A 23,889-nucleotide genomic window follows, 5' to 3' on the forward strand; every position below is an offset into this window, starting at 1 on the left:
GCAAACTCATCCACGTCATGTTAATACCTGTATCCGCTATTCGGCAGTGGTCATATTGAATCTCGTTCAAATTTTATCGAATGTAGGAATGCACTCTTTATGACCTCTTCTCACATGTTTGTGGTTCGTCTTTCACAGCTTGCCTGTACGCCAAACTGCCTCGAGGTTCATCCCTCATACCGAGATGAACTCAAAGAACATACTTTCTTCCAAATAACGGATAACTGGTCCAAAATGCACACTACATTACAGTACAGTACTGAGTTGACCTCCTGCCCTCAGTTTCAGTGACCTCTATATGATGCACTGAAAAGCTATGCAACATTCAGAGAGATGTCCGATTCCCAAGAGGTTGCGTGGTAGATTTTTTTCCATGCACAGCCGCAGTTGCTACATCAATCATGTGTGAACGCTTTGAGTGAAGAGCTCTTAAAAATCGTCGTCATTATTTGCACTAACTTCTCGCTCGAAAGCATGAGAGAGACAACTGACCTTATTTCAAGATGTGTCCGGTTGATCGCATTTTTCACTTTACTCATGACAGGCAAGGTAGGTCAGGCTAAATCATATTCCGATAACTTCGAAAATGGCAGACAAAATCGTGGTGACTGTTCGTGTATTTTACGATTTGTATCGAAGGCTTTAGCATGTTGTGAGTAGAACTTAACGTATGGGGATTTACTGTAGAAATAAATACGTGAGTTTAACTTTGTCCGTGTTTATTTCTTCTTGCAGGATACACTTCCTGTCTGTTTGTTTGTATTAGTCTCAAAAATCAGTGACAATGAATTAGTAAGCCATCCACAAAGAATTATTGCATACTTTTATTATTTAAACCATCATCATCCTGTTAACACAACATTAATGGTAATACAAACATTTAGGACATACCATCACAGTTCATTCCCCGAGAGTTTTACTCTTGCGCATATTGACGTCTGCTTTTTTGACCTGTTAATGCCTCTTAAACGAAAGGAAACCCTTGTCTTGTAGCTTGGTTATATTATGAGAGAGAGAGAGAGAGAGAGAGAGAGAGAGAGAGAGAGAGAGAGAGAGAGAGAGAGAGAGAGAGAGAGAGAGAGAGAGAGAGAGAGAGAGAGGGGAGATTCAAACATGCATACATACACAAACAGAGACAAACACATACGCACAAACATACATACATACATACATACATACATACATACATACATACATACATACATACATACATACATACATACATACATACATACATACATACATACATACATACATGTTGTACGCCACAAGTGTTAATCTCGGTCATCAAAGACCTACACTTTTTCTTACTTATGGCGTTTATAGAATGGTTCATAACTTAAACTGCTAATTAAAAATACTTTGTTCTTGTTCAGGTTCAAGGCTGGACAAAGTGCGGGTAAGTTTTACCCTAAAAGTATGTCGTCTAATCGATTTACCGATTCTGCATATTTGAAATTCTTTCCACGGAAAATTACAACTTTCCAAAATGCTTACAGTCCCATAAAGCTCAAAGGTTTACCTACGAAGCAAATTTTATAAAGATCATCAATCTGTTTTCGTGGTTTTTATTCCCGTCTGTTATTTCATGTCTATCACTACCTTGTAGTATTTTTTTCGTCTGTAAAAACCTTGATTTTTGTGTAACTGAGTGACAAAGATGATCAATGAATGCGGTTAGCGCAAAAGGTTACGACCTCTCTTGTTCTGTTCCCCATTTGACCATACCACCCGACAGACTGTCTAATGACCTTCCTCGTGACGTTGGCAATGACCGGCTGGCCGCGCACTTCGATACAAGTTGCCTACCGTTTCCAACTCGCGCGTTAATGCTCCACCAGCTGCAGCGAAAGGTTGGTGTGACCTCACACGAGTTCAATTTTGAAAACAGGAAGCTGAAACTGCAGTTTGTTTGTAAATGTCAGTGCGATGCCATGTCACCACCAGTATATAAAACATATCCCATAAACATCCCATGTGTTGGATAAAACTTTCAACCAAGCTCCTATCCATAAAGGCGGTTATTAACCTCTTGTGCGAACACACGCGGGAGACGATCGGGCAACAAGTCGAAGTTACCCGGATGTACTGAAAAACCCCGAGGAAAAGATGCCGTACTCAAAGAATTTGTAGTGGGTTGACGGATATATTTCGAGACAGAAACCGACCGATTTCGAGATAGAAACTGGCCAAATCCATTGTCATTTCATATAGAAGAAGGTCATGATTCTCTCAGACTAAAACAGTAAAAAGACATATGTTGAGATTCTTGTTGTTGTTTTTTTGCGGAAAGTAAATTACTTACGCCCCCTTTTATTTCATAGTTTGTCATCATAGACAGTAAAAACGATATGTATCTATCTTCTATAACTACATCATTGCATGACCACCATCTCTTGCTGCAGTGAGCCATTTATTCCAACCATTATGTAGTCTTTTGGAGAATTCTTTAAAGGCCAAGGTCAACATAGTTAAACATACACTTGTTCAGTATTATTGGCTCCTTCTTTGACCCGTGCCGTGACTACAGATTTAACAATACATGAATACACGGGTGTGAAGGAGGTGCCCCCATTGTCAAGAAAGAGTACCCCTGCCTCGTGACATAGGTAAAGATTACTAGTTGAGCAGAAATTACATTACTTTGAGAAAATACATATAATGAGCAAAAATGTTGAATAATTTACGGGGCTTATTGTCGATAAACAGAGACGATGTTAGGCGTGTGTTTTGTTTTCTACCTCTTTGTTCTACATGCGTGTTTCAGTATGCAGAGTACAAAAAGCCAGACCTAAAGGTATATATATAATGTATATATATTATATATAATATATATATATATATATATATATATATATATATATATATATATATACATATACACACACAACAATATGTAAAAAAATAATGCGATGAAACGTTAGTTATAAGCAGTGCTTGTACAATTTTTATGAACAGTTTCAACACTGCCGTCAGGGCATTTTACTGACACTGAGATAAATATCCCGCCATTGGGAAATCATCCCTGCAGTAGCTAGGGTGATGCTACACTCAAAAGAATTCGGCATTAAACGAATGGACACATGCGGAATATCACGGTAACAGTCCGTCATAAAACAGTGGAAGAAGAGATCGCTTAATACCCAACATTTCCATGATTTGCCTGCGTGTCCGCGCTCTCTGAAGAGTTTGAAGGTGATTTCGCCACCGGGCACAAACTAGCTAGGAATACAAAATAGGATACGACGAGTCATAGTGCTGCCCTATGCGAGGTTATAACTCAACTCTGCGTGATAATATCTCAAGACAAATACCGTCGCATTGATATACAGTCAACCTAATTGTTTATTTTTCACAGATGTACGTCTCGTTATTATTGCTGTCTAGAGGGTTGCTGTCTAATACGACATGATACATCCAGAATATGGTGGCTTTGGTAAGAAATATTCTAAATTAATTTACCTCTGTTGACTTTTAATAGTATTTTGCGATGCCTATACACAGGGCACGTCTTAGTAGAAAATATGTACTTCCCGAAATCCGGAAAAGTCAACGACCATCTATGATTAAGCAATAAGCTTAAGCGTATGGTGTAATAGACTTTATATGTACTATGTTCATGGAATAGTTGACTTTACATGCAAAGTGACAAAGACGGTAATTAATCGTGTTAGCGTTTGAAGCCATGGTCATCTATCATCGTACTCATAAACGTCTCATTGTATCTACTTTTCATTAATCTCAGAGGAGTGGGGTTGTCAATAATTTCTCACTTATACAGTAGCCTCAAATATTGGAAGGAAAATGCGAATGTTTAATGGGATATCATATTGATAAGTTATGATTGATATTTTTTTATTTCCTCTTCGGTAAAGAATTTAAAATTCTTTGTCAATAAGGGTTTTCATAGTAATATTTTCTGTTGTTTGAGACTGAATGACCGTTTTTCTTATTAAAATCAAATCAAAACCTGTTGCTAACCGAGACTTTAATGGTTGACAATAACAATAAGGTCGACAAGAAGCGATAGAAATTACCCAACTTTGTAATTTTGTCTGAAAATAGCGCAATTACCATGGTAACGGTCGTCATACAATATCATCTGATATCTCATCTCCAACAGGATCCTCATCATAGGTATATGCATAATGCTGTGCGTTGCGGTCTACTTCCTGGTGTGTGGTCTGCCCAAAAGTTGCTGTCGTCAAAACCAGATAGATCCTGAAGTTCAAATTCACGAGTCCCCGCCGACACAATGACCTTCGCGTGTAATAATTCAGCATGTGTGGTCCGGGAGCGATTCAAGTTGACTACAAACATTTATAACTTTAATATCTTACCTTATCTGACTGGTCATCCATAACACCGATCTTGATATTGTCATCGGGATATGACACGTGACCCTGTGTTCTAAAATGAAACAAGGATATTTTACACGTGACATATAAAAGGATTGTAGTCCTCAACACGATGAAATCATATACAGCTAAAGACATAGCAACAAGTTGGTCTATTTTAGTGGTAAGCTAAGTCAATTACATGCAGCGCTGTAATTAATTTACAAATGATATAATGAACTCATGAAACATGGTGTGTTTCCATAATTATGTATATGTATCTTCATCTACAAAAGCTGTCTGTGAAAGCTCCGCTGCGGTTTCAGACCGATTGACTTATTATCTGGCGCTTAATTACGGAACTTTTCAATTCTTTATTTTGCCAGGTTCTCCGTGTATTTCTTCATAAAAGTTTGTATCTTCACAAAAAAAGAAATTATTCATTCTCTTTCTCTTTTTTCCTTGATGCTGATTCGTCAACGCCGATTTCAGGAAACAAAAAAGTTATTTTCTGCATGCGACAAAAGTCTCGATTTTCCATTATCATTTGGCGATCGCATTACGGGGACTAGGCGATCTATATGAGATGGTATAATTTCAAATGCCCGAGATGATATTTGCAAATTAGATCATGCTATTTGATAGAAATACCAAACCAATGTACATTAGTTTTCAATGCATAATGTTAAATAAATGAAATACATATCTTTACTGTAAGTACTGTGCGAGTTTAACCATACGGAGGAGTCATTCGATAAATCAGCAGTATTTTAATCTCTTCAGATGTTATTTCAATTCCGTCTCTGCTAATGGCTTATCCTATTGGAGTCTGTATTTATTGATAAAATAAACAAAGCTGTGATTTTACTCGAGGTCCTGAATTTGTTTTTTTGAGGTGTTGATTGATGAAAATTGTTTAAACATCACAAGCCAGAAGTAGTATGTATACTCTGGTAAGGCCAAGGAAAAAAATAAAAATTTGTTTCTCATCCTCAACATATTGCAAAAATGATGCGGTGACGCGGTTTTTTCTTCTCTCAATTTTTAATCTTAAACAAACAAGAACGCGCAAAGACATGAAAACAACAAGAGAATGCACGAAGAGATAGATGAACAGTAGTGTTGCTTTAATATTTTCGTATAGCAACAGTTCTGAGGTTTGACTTTTAGTGCAGCAATGCACAGTTTTGACAGCTTAAATATAACAGTGACATATGTGTACAGTTCTGAATGGAATGTTAGTGTGTATTATTTTGTTTACAGTTCTGTAACAGCAGTGAGTTATGCACTATTGTCGTGTATTTTTGCGTTTATTTTTTCATTATATGACCAGAAAAAAAGATTGACGCGGCGGGTCTGAATTGACGCGCGCGAGGATGAGAAACAAACTTTTTATTTTTCTTGGCCTATCATAACAAAAATATTTGGGAGATGTTCGAGTCTGAGCTTTATTTGCATTCCATAAGCTTATTGATTCGCATAGAACGGCGTGGTTATATGACGATGTCGCTTTTGTTGATACGACTGCATTTTTTAAGGACATGATGGTGTTGATGTGAAAATCACATTATCGTTTGCTTGGAACGTCACCATTTTCTCTTTTGACGTCATCGTTGGGTTCGAAATTCAAGACATGGTACAAGGGTTATGATTGACGAGACTTAAGTATTCGTTCAGACTGATCGAAATAGTTTTTCACATCGTATATAACCGGACATGGGAATGTTTTATCTATCAGCGCATAATAATAAATATCTTCTACCAGTCTTACAATGTCTCCGGCATATGAACAACTGGTCAGTGTTTATGAATTCTGAAATGTGTTCTAACAACTAGTCAACAAATTACTTTAACATTTTATAATCAACACACTGTGAAGAATATATCTTAATAAGCTGCCTAGATCTCAAGAAGATTTCATGGTTTTCGTGCTGAAAATCGAAATAGTTTTCACGTTCCTAAAGACCAAAGCTTGTTCTATTTCTGGTACGGTTTGCAGGGCTGGACTCCGTAAAGGTATACATGCGTACCACTCGTCTAAGTGATTTACCTTAAACACATAATTGACATTTTTAGAATTGTGTTGGACGACTGGCCACTGCAAAAGAGTCACTACAAATCACAAATGAGACGTCTAGTATGCTATACATTGGAAATAAAACACTATTGGTTTTTGTCTCATACTCGGTATCTTACAAAATGCTGAGGCGACTCGGTATTTATCTCACTTGTTTTTGTTTGTTTGTTTGTTTGTTTGTTTGTTTGTTTGTTTTATGTTTGTTTGTTTGTTTGTGTTTGTAAGTTCACAAGAAGCAACTTCTGAAGTGAAAACAACAAAAGAACCTGGAATGAACTGTATGGAGCGTTCATGGGATCATTCGGCTATTGTAAACACGATACATTTTCCCCATAGAAAAGAGCTGAAACAGATAGTCTTGGTCGATGAGAAATAAACCTGTTGTTTTTGACCTTGTAAAATTTGATATATTTTGTGTCGTTTCAACAGTGTGCTTGTCTAGCCGTGCTATATAATCAATTTCATTTTGATAAATTTGCATAATAGCAAGAAATCATGTCACTTATGGCTAAGACGATTTAAACTTAATAAGCGAACTCATAATTGTCATTGAAAATGATTGACGGCGCTAGAGAACTTGTAAAGGTCACGACTTCTTGTTTTATCGCCCATAGCCTACCAATTCCTGGCCAAGTGTCTAATGCCCTTCCGTTTGGCATTGGCAATGACCGATGTTCACAGGATGTCGACCATCGACAGAGGAACTGGTGTCACATTACGTGTGGCAGTCGATCACCCTTGAAAAAGGAAGTTGTTCGTCTCTGTAGTGCGATTTTAGGAGAGTTATTTTCTTTAATAAAACATTTTGGAAACAGCAAAATTTGCCATCACAAGAGGATATACACATCAAATGAAATTTTAGAACAGACTGCGATCTAGAACTGCTTTGTGTAAAACGCTTTAGTTGCCAATAATTGTGTAGTTGCGAGATATCAAAACGAGAGTAATGACGATCTTTCCTCTTAGGGGCGCTATAGTCACGGTGACTTTGCCACAACTTGTACAAGATGTACCAAAGAGATATAAGACGATTCGGAAGCAGACTTGATGAAGACGATTAGGATACAAACATTTTTGAAAAGGAAATATGGTATAAGATCAATTTCTTGCATGTTTATTGTAAAGATTCCTTTACTTCAATTTTGAAGTTTTTAAAAGCCTCGACTACTTTAACGTCGAATCAGCATTCAAGGACTCCTAATTCTTAAGTAATTCCTTTGTTTAATATTCTTTTCCATGATTTCAGTGGGAATATTTTGTTGACTGAGCCATCCATCGTGTACTTTAATTTCTGCCGCTTGATACTATTATTATTTAGTAGTCGTCCTTGCACCTGGGTTTATTAGAAACACGATCCCCGTCATCACAGATATAATGTATAATTCATGTCCGTCCTGGTGACGCTCCAAGGTACATGAAAGCAGGAAATAATTTATCTTGAAACCAGGAGACTGGAAATTGAATTCAAAACCAAAGAGTCCCCAGCATCTTAATAATAGGAGGGTACGGAAAGTGTTGCTTCTTCCAAACTTGAAATTCGAATCGTCGCTGATTTGCATGATCCTGCTTGAATACTTCGGTTTAATCCTTGCGGACGATAGGAAACGTACATCACAGCGCCCTCATCGTCTTTAATGCAAACTTTCTCAATTTGAGATTGTGTAAGACAAGAGGAATCGTCATGTCCCTATGATTTTAATTTACTCAGCTTATATGCTTTGAATTAAATTGCTTAACTCTCTTAAACTCAATAGTTTTTCTTGAAGGCATTGCCGCGTGTCTTAAATTTGAATCATTTCTTGACTTGTAGTCTAAGCAGGCAGCCTACCCTACTCAGTAGTTGTAAAAAGGACAGTAACATACGATTTCTGCGGTCTGAATTAACTTCAGATTCTCTTTTTGTCTTCGTAAGACTTCATTTGACCACGAAACTTTCATTAAACCACAATCGGGTGATCTTGAGAGGTTGTTAAATACAAAAGTCTGTGGACACGCAGTCAAGCTCTGTAAGATGGAATGAGAATCCATCATAGCACAGGACACCGTGACTACCATTCGGTATAAGTGCTTATCCTTTAGCAGAATGGCTTTAAAATTTTGATTGACTTGACGGTGTAAGGTAAAATTATTTGTATTGTAATGGAGGTTTTAGGGTGCTGTCACATGTCGTGCAAAAGTTATAAATGTTAGCAAATAGTAAACTTCAGATATTGGAGTGCCAAAATTTGATATCAAAATTGCAAACCTGAGTTTTACATGTGGTGTTCTATTACAGACTCTGTTTTTTTCGAATTCTACTGTCACCTGCAACCAACAACTCTTTCATATAACCATATCAAATACAAGTTTACATTAATTTCACAATTTGTATCACTCCACTGACATTTGGCATAAACCAAGAACAGATTTACCGGGTATTTTTTATTTCTACGGTAAAAATCAAGGATTTCCGTCTGCCGTTTATTGCTTTAAAACCGCAATGATAATTGTCTTGGTGAAATTGATTAATATTTCTATAAAACTTGTACAAACGAGGTCATCATCACACAGATATATAGAGAACACAAACAAACACAAACTAATAAATCAGTGGTGACAAAATGTGCAAATACACTAAACAATTTATACAGAAAAATTATCGTTTTCATCTCATACACATATATATCGAGATACAAGGTCGAAACAACCTTGACGATATCACAAGAGTTAGGGTATCAAGGTACCAGACACCTTGAAAGTAAATTTTTGGAACTTTCAAACCCAAACTTTCCGCAAGAACATTTTAACGAGTCTCATGAGCATTGGAGCTGCCGTGCAATTTTGGTACCAGAGAAACAAATTAACTACACGTAAAATTTACCAAAATTCGTAATGGCCGCTTTCCCCGTGTTACTAGTAACTCTTAGACTATTTTTTCTTACAAAATGAAGACGGTGAAACTTAGTTCACTCCAAATAAAAGAGTCAAAATAAATCAACAGAAGCGGTGGAATTTGTGAAGAATTCTAAACATTTGAGATTCCGAACCTCTGTCCCTGAGGAGTATACTAACTTAAAAGAATTTAACTGTACAAGTTTATGGTAAAAAGCACAAAAACAATAAAGTACTGCACAAAAAACCACGAAAACTGCACAAAATGTATACTATGGTTCAGATAAGTGATAGAAAGTGATTTTTGCATAGAATAAAGGTGTAAAGGAAAGATATTTTGTTAAATTTTCCTTCCTGAAATTGAGGGTAATAATTAAACCAATGTTTCTTGAAATTCAAAGCAAATTTGAGTAAATGAAGCGTAATGTTGTAATTTTGAACTAGTTCACCAGCTACGGCATCATAACTGTGATGACATGGGTATTTGACTGCGCATAATCCAGCTCTGGAATTATACACCAGGTAAATATTAATGACAACAAAGTTCCTGGCTAACCTGACAAATTATTCACATCTGCATAGCTTCATTTAGGACTGTACAGCGGACTTAAGAACGTGTTTCATTGCCTAATTTCGCATTTCTCGGATACTGTGTGTACCCCTAAAATTACATATATAATTATATTTTTCTGTAGGAGGTTATTACCTGAGCTCGAACTTATATACACGATCAGACTGCTTTTTTTCGCATAAACTCCTCATTTTAAAAAAAAGATGTTCAAAAATATAGATTATGAGGGCACTGAATTTTGCTCGTATAAAACGTAACACGGTGTCGAAAATGTCATTTATTCTTTCAAGATGACGTAAGAATTTTGTAAATATCTTGAAGATTGACATAGATGCAAATTAAAACGCGTACGTAAAATGGTATTTTTACTGAACACGAATGTAGTGCCGCTTTTCCAGTGTCTGAGGTTCAATTTGTTTACGATTAGATAGTTTTGCGCTTGATTCAACACATTACGATTGGTCATCAACTCGTAGGTCGTAGTCAACGATTTCATGCGCGTTGTTGCCATCCTCATCCGTCACGTGATTCAAATCGCCGTTATCGATGTCATCTGACCTATCGAAAGGTCGTGAGTTATCAGCCTTCGTCGTGCTCTCGTTGCTATCGCTGTCGGACCCCGGCTCCGTTGTGACGTCACCATACTCTCCGCCGCTCTGATTGGTTGCAGCTAATGCGATCACGAGTGTCACAAACAGGCAGATGGCGATAATCGATAGAATGATCGAAATATTGGTGTATCTTCCAGCTGTCTCATTTCTTAGGTTTCTTCTGTGTCTTATGGCCTAGGGAATCAATATGATAAAATGTAACGTTCAGTTTACTAAAATTGTTATTTAATGAAAGAAATCTAATCAAAGGCATACATACTGAAAGACAGACAGGCAGACAGACAGAGAGAGACTATGACGACGGTTGTTCATAAGGGAAACAGAATAATTGCTGACAGTAGCGACTTTCAGACAGAAAGAAACTCACGTCTAATCGTCATCCACTGCAAAAGCTTTATAGATTTATGATGCAAATCTGCCCTTTTTGAGTATGTTATTACAGTCCAAAACGTTTAACACTTTCCCGGGTAATTATCTTGATGATAAGACTTACCAGACATGACAAAACTATGGCTGGTATGCCGAGAGGAAAGAATAGAATACACGCTAGTATTGCTAGTACCAAACCAATGATGTCACCATTTGTTGCCTTGCCCTTTGCTGGCGGTGCAGAAGGAGTGGCTGTTTCATTACTTGTTTCGACGATTGTGAACTGTTGGTCCGGAGGTAGCTTAGGCTGTAAGAATGACAGATAATGACCAAAAAAATTGACAAAATGATTCGTTTATTTATGATTAACCTTTTAAAGATCTTCGACCATTTAAAGCAGGTCAAATTAAGTAATTTACAGTGAAAAATATTAAACGTACAGGATTTGCATTCCCATCTCATTTGCCGACCACGTTGCTCACCAAATGTAGAATTCAGCTTTAATCTGATACCAGATGCAGAAAGACATTCATTTATCTTTCATCACGTGACTTATAATACAGTGAGTCGTAGATATTGGTGACCCTGATATGTCGACCGATAATACAGTCAGTCGTGGATATTGCCACTCTTAATATTTGACCGATAAAAAGCTTGTCGTAGATGTTGGCTACCCTAATATCTAGACGACAGCGCCATCACCGATGAAATATGCCACACCACATGTGACGGTAATGAGTTCAGTTCTAATCAAGGTAGTACGCGCCCAAAACTGAAATACTTCAACTTTTGCTAAAATTTTCCATAGGAAACTTTAACTCATTCTCTTAGTAAGCTTAAATTAAAAATAAAAAAATCAGGGATGACTGAGTGTGACCGCGCAAATTTAGGAACCAGAGAAGCAAATTAACCATCATTTACTCGATTTGGACTTCCAAACGGCCACCATGATACCCATGTTAAGTATAAAAATCAAATTACTCTAAAAAATTCAATTTGAGGAACAACAAGCAGCACATCAGAAAAGTTTCGGAAAAATTTGGGAGTCTGTGAATGTATAACCTTCTTTGCAACACTATGTTGCTGTGCAGATAAGTGAAAATTAGAACTGAAAGCGTGGTCATGTACTTGCACATTTTCAGGGTATATCTACCAATAGATAGATAGATAGATAGATAGATGATAGATAGATAGATAGATAGATAGATAGATAGATAGATAGATAGATAGATAGATAGACAGACAGACAGACAGACAGACAGACAGACAGACAGACAGACAGACAGACAGACAGACAGACAGACAGACAGATAGATAGATAGATAGATAGATAGATAGATAGATAGATAGATAGATAGATAGATAGATAGATAGATAGATAGATAGATAGATAGATAGATAGATAGATAGATAGATAGATAGATAGATAAAATATAATAAAATAACAAAACAAACCCTACCGCCCCAGGTACATCGTACATCACCGTTTGGTTTATGTCTGAACTGAGAACGTCAGTATATGGTGGTGGTGGTTCGAATCCTGCGTTGTCATAGACCACTGCTGTCTGTAAATGCTGACGTTGCTTTTCCGTCTCTCGGTTTTCTTGATGAAATTTAGGAGTTTCCGGATCTGATGGTATGTTGTCGTAGACATTGTTCAGATCCCCGATGTCTGATTGATACACTATGAATAATAATCAAGTAAGAAGTGGTGGAATTCGAAAATGGTGAATATTAAAAAATATACTGTGCAAAAAAAATCAATGAAAAATTGGGTGTGCCTAGCGCATCTACGTCTCGGTGATCGATTTTAAGAAATAACATAACGACATCTTTTCGAACTGTGATTAAATCCTTCTTTCTAAGATGATCACGTGAGACTACTTTCGACCAATCAGCTTTGACCTCTCCCCACCTCATTTAGAATGTGTACCTTTTTGTTACTGTCACTTGTGTGTTGCAGTTTATGTTTTAGGGGGCTTTTCCCTACCCTCCCTTCGATCAGCATCTTCCGTTTTCTATTCTTGCACAGATGGTTCCTATTAAAGGTATATAGTCACCTGTAATCTAAATCTGACCATATATGGTCAAAGGGGCGTTCCTTGGTATTCAAAATGCCAATGTGAGGGCGCTGTTTTTAAAAAGCGGCCACCCGCTGTGATTGGTTAGATTTCTCTTTCCATGGTAACTGGGGGAAAATTGGAACAGGTGACAGTATACCTTTAACCTGAATGTTGTTGACAGGGTAATCGAGAAATCCGCTTGGCTGTGCTCAATGGAAAATACTCTTGATACTGCCCAAAATATTGATTTGTTGGCTAAACGTCACTGGGGTGACGACTTAAGTTGCGCCAAAATCAATTAGATAAGACTGTGTGCGTAGATTTAAACGTGCACTGTGGTGCAACATTAAATGACGCTTGAGTGACGATGTTTAAAGAGGCAGGTTGTTTATCAGCTTTGTCTCTGAGCACATTGATTAACTGTGCACAACTTTCAAAGGAGAACAAAGGACTAAAGCCACATAAATAGTCAATGTCAACAACCACTTATGCGAGAACAAGGGATTGAGAATTGCCCCTTTAAAGTTATTTCAAATACAGAGCTTGGTGTAATTGATAAACTATCGGTAGAGGACATTTTGCATTCAGATAGCGAAAAAGAAAACAAGGTATGGATATTTTTATCGGTATGACGCAGGCTGATATCAAAACATCACAGAATAAAAACACCTTGATAGGAGTCAAAGCACTGCCCTAGTGTAAGAGGGCAATGAACCGGATATAGTTGAGGATAAGGACACCAAGAACAAAGCGACATCGCGCTGCTTCTCGTTTCTTTATCCTTAATATCCGGTTTGATGTTAAAACATCTCGTTGATTGCACCACAGACCCACGAGAAAAATGATGCTCTATGGTTGCACACTCCCCTTGACTTGTGTCAACACTTTTTATGAAGGTAGATCAGAGTAGTAATCAGAATGGCCAGGATTTCTCTGCAGAAACATTCAAGCCTCAAACCGTGACCTTGTGCGAGTTATCACTAACCAGATATGGCCGGCCTGTTGACGTAAGTATGTATGGTGCATGAGCGTTCCGGCACAGAAACACATTACAGAGGAAAATTTAACTCAATGAACAGGGAGTCGTTCTCAGCTATTGAAAGATGCACTAATATAGAAGAAGGGAAAATGACAGCAGCCCAACCCGAACCCGGACCCAACACCCCCCCCCCAAAAAAAAACAACAACAACAACGTAATATAAGGAAAGTAAACGAGGCAACAAGATTAATAAATGTGTGTGCGTGTGTGAGAGAGAGAGAGAGAGAGAGAGAGAGAGAGAGAGAGAGAGAGAGAGAGAGAGAGAGGAGAGAAGAGAGAGAGAGAGAGAGAGAGAGAGAGAGAGAGAGAGAGAGTCCCGTTTTCTGATAGAAAATTTAGCTACACAACACACAAAAAATACTTTTCATCGCGATTTATATTTGACATTGAATAATTACCAACTTACCATTGTGAACCCTACCGTGCTCCGTCATGGTTGTACTATTGACGTCTTAACGTCTCTTGTCAGCCGATATGTAATAAACTTTCAGGCCAAAGAAGACTTTTCTACGTACAGCGTTGACTGTTAATGCAACAAGTCTATCCTCAAGCGATCTTGCTCACCTATGAACAACTGCTCTTACATACCTGGGCATTTAATCACTTTGGACAACTCCATGGGTGACATGATGACGTCAATCGTGGAGAAAAATTAACTGATAAAAGTAAATCAGCGATTGTCATGTCGCGCATTAGAGATCACGTGGGGAAAATATTGTCCATCTAGTTAGACAGGCAGGTACAACAGCTGATGACATTTTACAGGTAACATTTCTCAAATCAAATATTTTATTCCTTTTCTTTTATTAAATCATAATTATGAGTGTTATTAACACTATAACCAGACGGACTGATCTTGTCGCGAATTACTTGTACTATCCCGTTTACATGTAACATTTAGAGGAGTCTGGTACGTTAGCTATGCGAATGACTGCAAAGTTACGAATATGTCAGTTCCTATATATTTTAGCTCATACTAGCTGAGAAGGGCGTTATCGCTTTGTCCACGAAGTTAGTGTGCATGATGTATATTGATATTGAAGTGTAAAATTCAGTAGATTTTCGATCGGATTCGAACTCACAATGTACGGCGACCAGTCACCTAGCGAAGACATTACAGTCAAAGCCGCTCGGCCAAATCCTTACCCTAAAAAGAGTGGTTCAATAACCGAACTAAGTTGTTACTGGTACAATTTTTCTGCCGTCCCCTTCACACGCTGTAGAGTTCATGAAGCACTCGCACTCACATACTCGCTATCACACATCGCACACAACAAACTTTATCAGCGCAATAAATACATCGCTTTACGCATTTACAACGATCAAACTTTGGCAATTTACCAATTTTACCCACCTTTGATTCGAGTAATTTATTTTTGAAGCGAAGATTCGATTTAATAAGCGCGCCCAGACGACAAACACCGAAACTCAAAATAGGCAATGGATAAGGCTTGCAAAAGTTTGAAGGACTTCGATTAAGAAATATGCTCGTTCGGATAGCGTTCTTGTTCATTTTGTTTTATTCAGTCCAGTCTTGTGTCAGAGGAGATTGATATCACATAGTTCATCATCACGAGCTTATTGAGAGTGTCATTTTACTTTGGACATCGATGTACTAAAGATTTGTTCTCTTAAAGTTTAACTGCAGGCGTTGTTGTCACGCATAGTATAAGTATCAGATGATTAACTTTTGTTCGTATTTTTTTTTGCGAGAAAAGGAAAAGTTTAGAAGCAAAATTGTGGAGCCTTTTTTGTCCGCATGGAGTACGTGGCGCTGAACGCAGAGCACAAAAGGATTCCTTGAGTTTTCAACCTTTTGTTTATCTTAAGAAGCTGCGTAACGTGTCATATTATTTAGTATACACACATGAGTTGTGCTCTGGTAGACTTGGAATACTGAATTTAAGAGTCAATCGCAAGGGAAAAGAAATTAAAACCTTGTTTGCAATTTTGTAGTCGTCGATTGTACACCAGTAGCTATCGGTAGTCGTTTTAAACGATCGTAGGGTATCATGAGCACGATTTTAGTACAACGGTCAGACAATTTTCGATTTGTGTTTTCTTCATTAAAAGCCTCTCGTGTTTTCATAGGCATGTAGTGGTCGTTTACCATTATATTGTTTATTAGTTATGACTTAAAATTGGAAACGAAAGAAAGTTAAAATACAAAAGATCATGTTTGAAGTCAGAGAACATGGTAAATGACATATCGACATAATTTGTCCAGCATAACTTCCCATGACGTGGGCAAACTCTTCCTAGGATACCCGCTGTAGTCTTGAAGTCTTAAAATCCTAGAGCAAAATTGTCTTCTCTCTTTTTCGTAAGACTCGAATATATTCCTATTTCCAATTTCAGTCAAGCTGTCACGTTCTTCACATCAGCTGGACAGACAAAATCTCACACAGACGTCATTCAATTATACCACGAGTAAATGAGTCACGGAAAGATAGGGTGTGATTCAACCATTCGTGTCAGGTCACAGGTCAATAGGTCTCTCAGACTATGGAAGTAAAATGTTCAGACTATTAAACTTTGCTTACTATTAATAAACATAAATTGGATTGAAAATTTTAGTCGTCAAAGGATTTGTCAATGCCAATTTATAGCTTCTTTCTTAACAAGCATTGCACCATGAATTGAAACGTCTAGGATGAATCAATTTCGGCGGTATTTCAAAGTTTTCGTAGTTTTCGGCATGTCATTCTCAAACGGTATTTCTCGTAGATGCTGCCAAATTTTTCAAATCAACACAATCCTAGGGGCCCTTTTATTTAGTATGTATGGGAGGGCTTCCTAAGAAAACCGAATTATTTCCACAAAGAACATTGACCGAGTGTTCTGCAGGTGTACGGGTATATTGGCCATTCGTTCGTCATGTTTTTGAGATGGCCGATGTACAGGTCTAGCACTACAAATATAACCTCCTGAATACTATGGGGCAAATACTTCTGCTCACCTGCCAATGCAGGATGTACTGATATTTGCAGCTCTTTAATTAATCTTTCTGATGTAAGAAGCACACAAGTGTTAATTTCATTGGTAACTTTACATTCATTGAAGTGGCGGGACACAGAAATACTAGCTAATGCAATGATATTTTCCACAATTCATCGTTGGCAACGAGTGACAGTTGATTACGAATAACTGCACGACCGAAAGAGAACCCTCGAGGGAGACTAGACTGTTGAGGGAACCCAATCTCTGTAATCGAGTGTTTGTGTACAGTATACTCAAAGTGTTCATTTAAAGTGGATTAGCTTTATGTGAATTCCTAATTTCTATACAGTAAGAACAAACCACTACTCAATTTGATTAGCCAAGTATTTTTGGAAATTTTAAATGTTATTGGATTGTATTTATTTGGTTAAATGGACACACGCTGAAAACCGAATAATACAAACGTTTTTTTAATAACAATATTATACGAGACTGTGTAAAGTTTTTATTGTAATTTGACATTGTTGTGATATCACACGAGAAGTGAACAGTGAGCGATCGATAAAAATATCCTCCTTAGTAAGTCAAAACTAATCGTAATCTCATAAACTCTGATAGCGAAAAGATAAAATGGGGAACTCAAGACCATAACTTGAAGTGTCTGCGTGTTTACAAATTGATAATGGATCCATATTGCCTTTTAACTGTACAAAGCGAAGTACCTAGGAACTTCAGATGACTTAAACACATGGTTCTGCACGAGTAATGTAACTCGGATATGAACAGCATTACATGTCATTCTTGTCGTTGTACTTATTAGCCGGGGTTAGATTTGTGTCAGTCTTGCATTGTAACATTGCACATCATATGAATATATGTATAAACTTTGGAGATCGACCCCAGGTTGGCAAACCTTTGGTCTATCACCTATTGGGGTTAAGAACTTGGATCTTACTTAAATGCTATATCAGATGCAAATTGGGAAATGTAGTCAAGAGTGTATAAATTATGTGTTCCTTCATGTGAATTACCACGGGGATGGTGGCGCTGTTTCAGACAAATATTTATTGAAGTGCATCTTTTATTCAGTAGACGCTGGAAGACTTTTTACAACTTTGTAAAACAAGGTATAGTTAACACATAATGTAAGTCGAAACTGTCTTTGAATTTAGAGAGGTTCCGTGTTCATTTCGGTCAATGACCTGCAGCATATAGTAAAATGATGTCATCATCGAGTTTCGTGAAATGTATCATGTCTTCTTAATTTCAAGCCTTTTCTATATGACCTTAAAGCAATACATGCCTAGCGCTATTACTTTTGGGAGCATGCATTTTAATTGAAGAGTGGTTAAGAAAGCAAAATTGTCGGAATAATATGGGAGCGTAAGCTATCGTATACATCCTTACATCTCAGATTGATGATCGATGACTTTGTGAACGTCACGATATGTCCGCTGATTTTTATATTTAACAAGGAAATGTTCGAAGTCGACAGTAATAAAGGGATAAAACGACTTAAGCGATATTTTTCTTTGATGCTCTGTCTTGATCAAAATATGACGAAATCAACGTTTTCCCTTCAACGGATTGTACATCTGATTAATACAACATGAATATTGTGATATATGTTGAAAACAATGTCGATTAACATGAGCAGAATGTAGCAATCAATTCATACCAAATACGTATACACTTGCTGACAAAATACAATGACAGTCTAAATCAAAAGTGGTTTCATACAACATGATGAGAGTTGTTGTTTTATAACCATTGAAATACTCTAACCCTTTGTAGATGTCACGTTTTGTGAATCAAACTGATCAGTGCTTATGCTTTGCTCGGAAAGCAAAGACCGATTTTGAAATCGATTGCTTCCATTGATCTTCGTATCTTCATTTCATATCTCGGATATCAACTTTCATTTTGAAAATGTCTGTTTTACAAATTACTTGCGTATTTCTAATTATTTCTATATCCCGCCTTCGTCATCGCCATCGTTGATTTCGTGAGCATCGTCGCCACTAACCCTGTCTCTAAATTTATCTCTGTCTCTGTCACCCGATCTGTCACCGTCACTTTCACTGCTGCTTGGCTTCCTTGTCCTGTTGAAGGGTTTGGACTTCCCGCCTTCTTCGGGATCGGATGAAGACGTCGGCGTCGTTCGGTCGCCGTGGCTGTCTTCGGGGTCTACAGGATCCACAGGGTCTTCAAACGGTCTGGAGTCGCTACCGTCCGTCGTCGCCTCCAAGCTGCCACTGTTAGATCCCGGTTCTTCCGTGACGCCTTTGTAAGGCTCGCCATTTTCATCGTCGTCGTCGTCGTCATCTATGATAGCACAGGTAGCGAAGACAGCCACAAATAGACAGATTCCAATGATCGACAGGATGATAGAAATCTTGGTGTACTTTCCGGCCTTCAGAGCTTTTTGATTTCTCCTGTGATGGATAGCCTTGTGAATTAAAAAATGTAAAGAAAATACGGTAAATTTTCGATCGGGTTCGATCTCACAACGTACGACACCAAGTCACCTTGCGGAGAAGCAACAGACGAAACCGCCAGGACAAATCCTCACTCTAAGAATAAAGTTATACTTCGATTTTCAATAAGCAACAAATGCATTGCACGGTAACACATAGATGTACTTAAGTACGACCATACACATACTAAGTGGGATACAGAAGGCAGACATACATACATACATACATACATACATACATACATACATACATACATACATACATACATACATACATACATACATACATACATACATACATACACAAGACAGACAAATACACTTACGGGCAGGAAGACAAGCAGACAGGCATGTCAGACAGACAGACCGACTAACAAACAAACAGACAGACGTATACAGACATACGTAAAGACAAGGAATTCTTACCAGACATGACAAAACGAAGGCTGGGATTCCGAGAGGAAAGAACAAAACGCAGGTGAGGATTGCCAGTAAGATACCAGTGACGTCACGGCATGTTACTTTACCCTTCTTAGGCGGAGCTGACGGTTGTTTATAACCGTTTTCGATGATCGTGAACTGTTGGTCGGAAGGCAACTGATTCTGTTAGGGTTTGAAACAAGGAAACCATTTAATTATGAAACCAATTAAAACTGAAAAGACATCAGTAAATTGTCGTCAAAAAACTCAGCGAGTGTTCAAAATAGTCTTTTATGAAACCAGAAATTACCTTGTAGGTAAAACGCACTAAGGCAAACTAAAGTCTGTTTTGTTAGGAGTGACCATTATATTGTTGTCATTTAAATCGTTGGTCAAGCTTGACCAAGGAAAGTTAGTGATAGTACGGTTACGGTATTTAAAAATATGTGCCATATTCATTACGGTATATATAGTTTGCATGTCATGTCGGAATAAGTTCACTGCTCCTATTTTCTTCTGTTTCTTACAGAAGGGGCAGTGTTAATTAAAAGATTCCACTGAAATGTGAGTACAGAAATGATAGCTCTTGATCATGCGTCATTCTGGCTGTACCTGAAAGGCAGTTGATCTTATGTTTAATATGGTAGCGGCAATATATTTGTCTACGAGGCCCAAGTAAATACTGACACAGGGACTATCGCACGTGCGAGCAAGCTGTTCCAAGTTTTTTGCCTTGACAGTGTAAGCGAATACCACAGGTTCTTGACAATGTCTCGAACTCAATAACGTCACGTCGTCAAACAGACAACAGTGAGATTTCGTTCTAACAACCTACATTGTAAGGCACAGACCCTTGGGAACCGGATACGGGAACTTCGACGTATGTCGGCGGAGGACCAGTCTTCTCGTTCACCGTCGCCGCCTGTAGATCCTGCTGCTGGTGTCCCGTTCGTTCGTCCTGTGGTTGGACTTTACGGGTGAAATTCTTGGGAGTTCCCGGGTATGATGGCGGGGGAGGGTAAGCCTCTTGCTGGTCCCCATCGTCAAGTATATAGGCTGTCAAACAAATTAAAAAGATATCTTTGACATATCATTTCTTCCACCGAACATTTTAAATATATGACGACAGCACTATTTTAACGAAGTAGACAGTCTTATATAGGGATCACTCCGCACAGCCAAGGCAGGAAATATATTCCCCAATGACTATTCACGTACCATTGTTGGGCCCTACACATATCAAGACGACGCGAAAAAGTCGAATAAGTCGGAGCGCTTGGCTTAAAATATCAAAACACAAACACAATGATTACATTCAACATGCCCATAAATCATTCATCGAATGACAAATTTAATATGCGATACTCCGGACTGTTTTCGACTTCTATTGGCATCGTTCCAGCTGCTAGAATTACATAAATATGCGATGTGTATCCCTTGGTCTATTTTATGTTTGGCTAAACTAGCATAAAAACAAAAAATCACGATTTTTTTACTACGACAAAAATAGAACAACGTGTTGGTAAGACCCCTATATCACATTTATGTGACAAGGTTTTGGATGTACTGAGCCATTTTGCCCAGTAAATTTGCCAGTTTACTGACTCATAATCCTTCATCTTCGAACACAGAGCATCTTGTGGCCCTGGTTACTCTTGCTCAACAAGACGCTGTTCCATAGCATAGGCCCGTAATTTGAATTTGAAGTTTGTAGTTTTGTCGTTGATCATAACAGGTGTTCCCCTGTCATTCAACTATAGAGTTAATATTTCACCATCACGGATCTAGAAAAGCACATCCTAGAGCAGCCGGATTTACCTCTTGTTCTTATCAAATTTACATAGTTAATTGTAGATAAAGTTGTCAATCAAATGAATATGCAAAGGGGGCTGGCTGAGTTAGTGAGAGCATTATGCCTCGATTATTTATAATGTTGAATATCACTTCAGGTTGAGGAAATCGATGTTTGTGCCACGTCCAATATAATTTCAAAGAGCAGTTGAGCAGGTCAATTTTTGTTCTTTCGTGCAAGTGTGAAGGCAAGCAGGGTCTTTAGTGTAAATTGTAAACGGTCACATCGTATGAGGTATCATTTCCTTAAATAATCCGCAATGATTTCGTGCGTTCGTTTCGTATCAACGGATAGGACGGAGACTCCGATGGTTAGGCCTAGGAATCCAACGTAGGCAACACGTAGCTCGTTTGGAGATAATTGTTGCTATTCCAGCTAAAGTGAAGCACGTTCCATCGAATGGTAACAACTCTGAGAGAAATTTCCCTGATACAGACAGATGACTTAGATTTGCTCTCACTAACACCACCAGCCCCCTGTTTATTTGACTGAAAAATTAATGTTCTTTGACTTACCGTTGTTTGTCCTGCCCTCAGCCATGGCTTCAATTTGCTTCTTCAATGTATTGGCATACACGATAAGTTACTGAATCGGCCCGGCTGCCGATGCTCCAATGAAGCAGGATACCTGATCAGTGAGCTTTCAAGAGATCTAGCTCTGTGAGTTAATCGCAGTTGCTTAAATTAGACCTGTTTTGGAACAGTTCAATTGAATTGAGGGTGGGTTAAGCAGCTCGCACCGGGGTTTAGAGTTTCGTTCATCCGTTGTAGAAACAATGCAGTATCTGTGTTCTCGATGCCCACAAACCCACAAAGGATAATGGTTTGGCCCGATTCGCGAGAAGAGGAACTGAATAAAATCAAAGTTCATGATTGTCGGGAATGCTTAGACAATGGATCTGTTAGATTGATATGACTTTGAACGTTGATGATTACAATCAAGGATGCCAATAGAAAAAGTTTCCGGGATCTAGGAGAACATTATTTGCGCTGACCAAGAGTAACCAGCGACAGCAAAGTATGTTAAAACAAACACTTCAGTAGAAATTGCGTAAGAATGTTCAACTGAATAAAGGATTCATGCAGGTATGCAAAACGTCCGAAAACATAGGATAATTTTTTCGATGAGTCAGTTTCTGTTTATACTCTGAACACAAGCTTTATGTCAAGTGATTACTGAACAAAACTGTAATTACTAAAAGTGACATCCAAGTAGAGGAAAACGTATCGCTATGATGACGTTCTTAACTCGATACTCTCGACTGATTAGTTAAAGACGGCGTACTTTTTGTTATATTTCCCCTATTGGTATGATGAGATCTACTTACTGCCATTGAGTTTGTCATGTGCTCGTATACTTCTTCTTCCCTGAGCTCGAGCAAACTTCGCATCACAGCAATATCTTTCTCATTGCAAAATTAGTATTCGGTATTATTATTCACTATTTTAGTAATGTAAAACCAAACACCAACAGCAATCCAATAGTTCGATTTAAATAAAATGGCGACGCTTCCTCGTGTTAACTCTACGAGAAATTGAATGTCTATGTAACAATTGAATGTCTTTGTAAGAAAGAAATGTAAGATTTTCAGAACTTCGATTCTTCTGAAAATGTATAACATGCAAAGGGCCTTTCTCTCCCTCAGCGGAAGAGGGGATGCAATTGGTTCATGGAATCATTGGCAAGACAGGAGGTTCGCCGATAGTTCTCAATATCCACATTACTAGTTTTGTCGGCAAACATCTTTGTTTTGATAAATAATGAAATAGCTGCTGACACTGTTGGGCAATACAATGCAATGTGACCTTTGTCGGGCCAATGTCACCATCGATCTCGATGCAAAGTGGGTTTGCAAGGGGAAACACCAGCAAGTTTACCCGAGTGCGTATACAAATATAGGAAACCGGATCCTTAATAAGTCGTCCTTCAAAGGTCTATCTGAGCCAGTCAAGATTGCCAAGCTGACAAGATTCAATCAATAACACATATATCAGAACTTATGTATTTCGCACGTTATCCCTGATAAAGATTTACAATATTATTTACTGCTCCTCGACAATCACGTGTGTATAAAGTAGTATACAAACCGACGTTCTACCGATACCCGGATGTTGTCTTTCGGAGACTTTTTACCGCCCCGTCATTATCTATCACATTATCTACTGCTATCACCAAATCGTGTCACAAACAGACGGATTTGACACGAGACTCATCAGTCTGTTTGCACTATCAGCCGTTAATCGTGATGCTTCATTGATAATG

The 23,889-nt window shown here is 38.1% G+C and overlaps 3 protein-coding genes across 4 annotated transcripts; 1 reads left to right on the forward strand and 2 right to left on the reverse strand.

The window, feature by feature from the left end:
- Positions 1 to 211: 211 nt before the first annotated feature.
- LOC139138663 (uncharacterized) lies at positions 212 to 5,204 on the forward strand. Its single transcript, XM_070707147.1, has 4 exons — positions 212 to 549; positions 1,377 to 1,399; positions 3,359 to 3,436; positions 4,124 to 5,204. Exons 1-4 carry the CDS (start codon positions 475 to 477, stop codon positions 4,257 to 4,259), a joined length of 312 nt encoding a protein of 103 aa, XP_070563248.1. The 5' UTR covers positions 212 to 474; the 3' UTR covers positions 4,260 to 5,204.
- A 3,816-nt stretch (positions 5,205 to 9,020) lies between these two features.
- On the reverse strand, positions 9,021 to 15,232 carry LOC139138659 (uncharacterized). Of its 2 annotated transcripts, XM_070707145.1 has the most exons (5): positions 15,086 to 15,153; positions 14,346 to 14,595; positions 12,297 to 12,520; positions 10,961 to 11,143; positions 9,021 to 10,641 (listed from the first exon to the last, which is right to left on the reverse strand). In XM_070707145.1, exons 2-5 carry the CDS (start codon positions 14,371 to 14,373, stop codon positions 10,309 to 10,311), a joined length of 768 nt encoding a protein of 255 aa, XP_070563246.1. In that variant the 5' UTR covers positions 14,374 to 14,595; positions 15,086 to 15,153; the 3' UTR covers positions 9,021 to 10,308. The 2 variants fall into 2 exon arrangements, with proteins under 2 accessions (XP_070563246.1, XP_070563245.1); XM_070707144.1 differs by having other exon boundaries at positions 14,346 to 15,232.
- A 2,710-nt stretch (positions 15,233 to 17,942) lies between these two features.
- Positions 17,943 to 22,476, reverse strand: LOC139138658 (uncharacterized). The gene is made up of 4 exons (XM_070707143.1): positions 22,143 to 22,476; positions 20,611 to 20,831; positions 19,782 to 19,958; positions 17,943 to 19,328 (listed from the first exon to the last, which is right to left on the reverse strand). The coding sequence occupies exons 1-4, from the start codon at positions 22,165 to 22,167 to the stop codon at positions 18,849 to 18,851; spliced, it is 903 nt and encodes a 300-aa protein (XP_070563244.1). The 5' UTR covers positions 22,168 to 22,476; the 3' UTR covers positions 17,943 to 18,848.
- Positions 22,477 to 23,889: the final 1,413 nt, after the last annotated feature.

This window comes from Ptychodera flava, chromosome 8, assembly GCF_041260155.1.
Source record: "Ptychodera flava strain L36383 chromosome 8, AS_Pfla_20210202, whole genome shotgun sequence".
NCBI lineage: Eukaryota > Metazoa > Hemichordata > Enteropneusta > Ptychoderidae > Ptychodera > Ptychodera flava.